General features: G+C 71.7%; 2 protein-coding genes across 2 annotated transcripts in view; one reads left to right on the forward strand and one right to left on the reverse strand.

The window, feature by feature from the left end:
• Nucleotides 1-1409, forward strand: part of MOGS (mannosyl-oligosaccharide glucosidase) — a 2561-nt gene extending 1152 nt beyond the window's left edge. Inside the window, exon 4 of the mRNA XM_010568478.1 lies at nt 9-1409. Within this exon, the coding sequence (XP_010566780.1) occupies nt 9-1409 (1401 nt within the window). The remainder of the gene's footprint in view (nt 1-8) is intronic.
• A 365-nt stretch (nt 1410-1774) lies between these two features.
• Nucleotides 1775-2168, reverse strand: part of WBP1 (WW domain binding protein 1) — a 2597-nt gene continuing 2203 nt past the window's right edge. Inside the window, exon 3 of the mRNA XM_010568479.1 lies at nt 1775-1906. Within this exon, the coding sequence (XP_010566781.1) occupies nt 1775-1906 (132 nt within the window). The remainder of the gene's footprint in view (nt 1907-2168) is intronic.

Genomic DNA, 2168 nt, shown 5'->3' on the forward strand with positions numbered 1-2168 from the left:
CCTTCGAGCGGCGCTTCGAGGAGACCTTCGGGCTGGGCCGCAAGGGCTTCCCCCCGTCACAGCGACGCTTCGCCCAGGCCGCCCTCAGCGACCTGCTGGGGGGAATGGGCTACTTCCACGGGCGCTCGCTGGTGCAGTCCCCGCTGCAGGAGCGCCCCGTGCCTGCCCCCGAGGCCGCCCTCTTCACTGCTGTCCCCTCCCGCTCCTTCTTCCCCCGCGGCTTCCTCTGGGATGAGGGCTTCCACCAGCTCCTGCTGGCGCGCTGGGACCCGGCCCTGAGCCGTGAGGTGATCGCCCACTGGCTGGACCTGATGAACGCCGAGGGCTGGATCCCCCGCGAGCAGATCCTGGGGGAGGAGGCACGGGCCAAAGTGCCCCCCGAGTTCCTCCTGCAGCACAGTGAGACGGCCAACCCCCCCACCCTGCTGCTGGCACTGCAGCGGCTGCTGCCCTCCGCCCCCCTGCCCTACCTGCGCCGCCTCTTCCCCCGCCTGCGCGCCTGGTACGACTGGTACAACCGGACGCAGGCCGGACCCCTGCCCCTCACCTTCCGCTGGCGCGGCCGTGACCCCCAGCTCGAGCGCTTCCTCAACCCCAAGACGCTGGCCTCGGGGCTGGACGACTACCCCCGCGCCTCCCACCCCTCGCCCGAGGAGCGGCACCTGGACCTGCGCTGCTGGATGGCGCTGGCCTCCCGGGTGCTGGCAGAGGTGGCCGAGCGGCTGGGGGAGCCGGCCAGGCCCTACCGGGAGATGGAAGAGGCGCTGAGCGACAACGGCCTGCTTGAGCAGCTGCACTGGGCCCCGGAGCTGGGCGCCTTCGCCGACTACGGCAACCACAGCGCGGCGGTGGGGCTGCGCTGGCAGCGGGTGGCACCAGCGGCCCCAGGACAGCCCCCCCCGGCCCCCCGGCTGGTGCGGGAGGTGCGGGAGGCGCCGCGGCCCCGTTTCGTGGGGGCCCTGGGCTACGTCAGCCTCTTCCCGCTGCTGCTGCAGCTCCTGCGCCCTGACTCGCCGCAGCTGCCCGCCATGCTGGCCGCCATGCGCAGCGAGCGGCAGCTCTGGACACCCTTTGGGCTGCGCTCCCTGGCCCGCGACAGCCCCCTCTACATGCAGCGCAACACCCAGCATGACCCCCCGTACTGGCGCGGCTCCATCTGGGTCAACATCAACTACCTGGCCCTGTGGGCGCTGCGCAGCTACGCTGACGCTGAGGGGCCACAGCGGGAGCGGGCGGCGGAACTCTACCACGAGCTGCGCCACAACCTCGTGGCCAACCTGTACCGGCAGTACGCCGAGAGTGGCTTCCTCTGGGAGCACTACAGTGACAGCACCGGCCGTGGCCAGGGCTGCCACCCCTTTGCCGGCTGGTCCGCGCTGGTTGTGCTGGTGATGGCTGAGGACTACTAAGGCTGCGGAGCTGGCCACGGCATGGGCAGCTGCCTGCACCACCAGCCCTGCCCATCTTTCTCAGGTGCGGGTGGAGGCACAGAGCCTACCTCCTCCCCCAAAATAAACCTCCACCACCATGGCCTGTTGCTGCCTCTATTGGGGGGGGGTCACGGCTCTCGCCACCCCCTCCCCCCTTCCTCCCCTCCCCAGCCTGCCACCAGGCTGGGGCAGCACCCCCCGGGCCAGGGCGGGGGGCCATGCCCCCTTGCTGTGGAGTTGGGGGGGCCCAGCTCAGCCCTGGTGCCCGCTCCCCCCACCCCACAGTGTCCCCCAGCAGGCGCAGGGCTGCTGTACTTCCACATCTCTTTAATGGTGAGAGAACGCTACGTGAACCGCCTGGCCCCCGGCGGAGATGGGCCCCCTCCCCCCGGCAGTGGCACTGGCCCCAGGGCCCATGGCACCGCAGCACCGGGACGGGATGGGGTGGGCACAGGGCCCCCGGCAGCTGCAGCCCCCTGGAAGCAGTTCAGAGGGGAGGGGGCTCCGGTGGGACCACGCCGAGAGTGGGGCCACCCCCTCGGGGCCCAGCTGTGCCCCATGAGGTACTGGACATGATGGGGCACAGGGTGGGGGGGGGGTCAGTTGGGGCGAGGGGCCACCGGGGGCTCCGTGTTAAGAGTCCAGACCCCAGGGCAGCACCGGGAGCAGGAGGGAGAAGGCAGCCCCCGCCGGAGTGCCACCTGTCCTGCTCCACCCCACACCGGGCACCCTCTGAGC

This window comes from Haliaeetus leucocephalus, unplaced genomic scaffold (genome assembly GCF_000737465.1).
Source record: "Haliaeetus leucocephalus isolate CR32 unplaced genomic scaffold, Haliaeetus_leucocephalus-4.0 Scaffold245, whole genome shotgun sequence".
Taxonomy (NCBI): Eukaryota; Metazoa; Chordata; class Aves; order Accipitriformes; family Accipitridae; genus Haliaeetus; species Haliaeetus leucocephalus.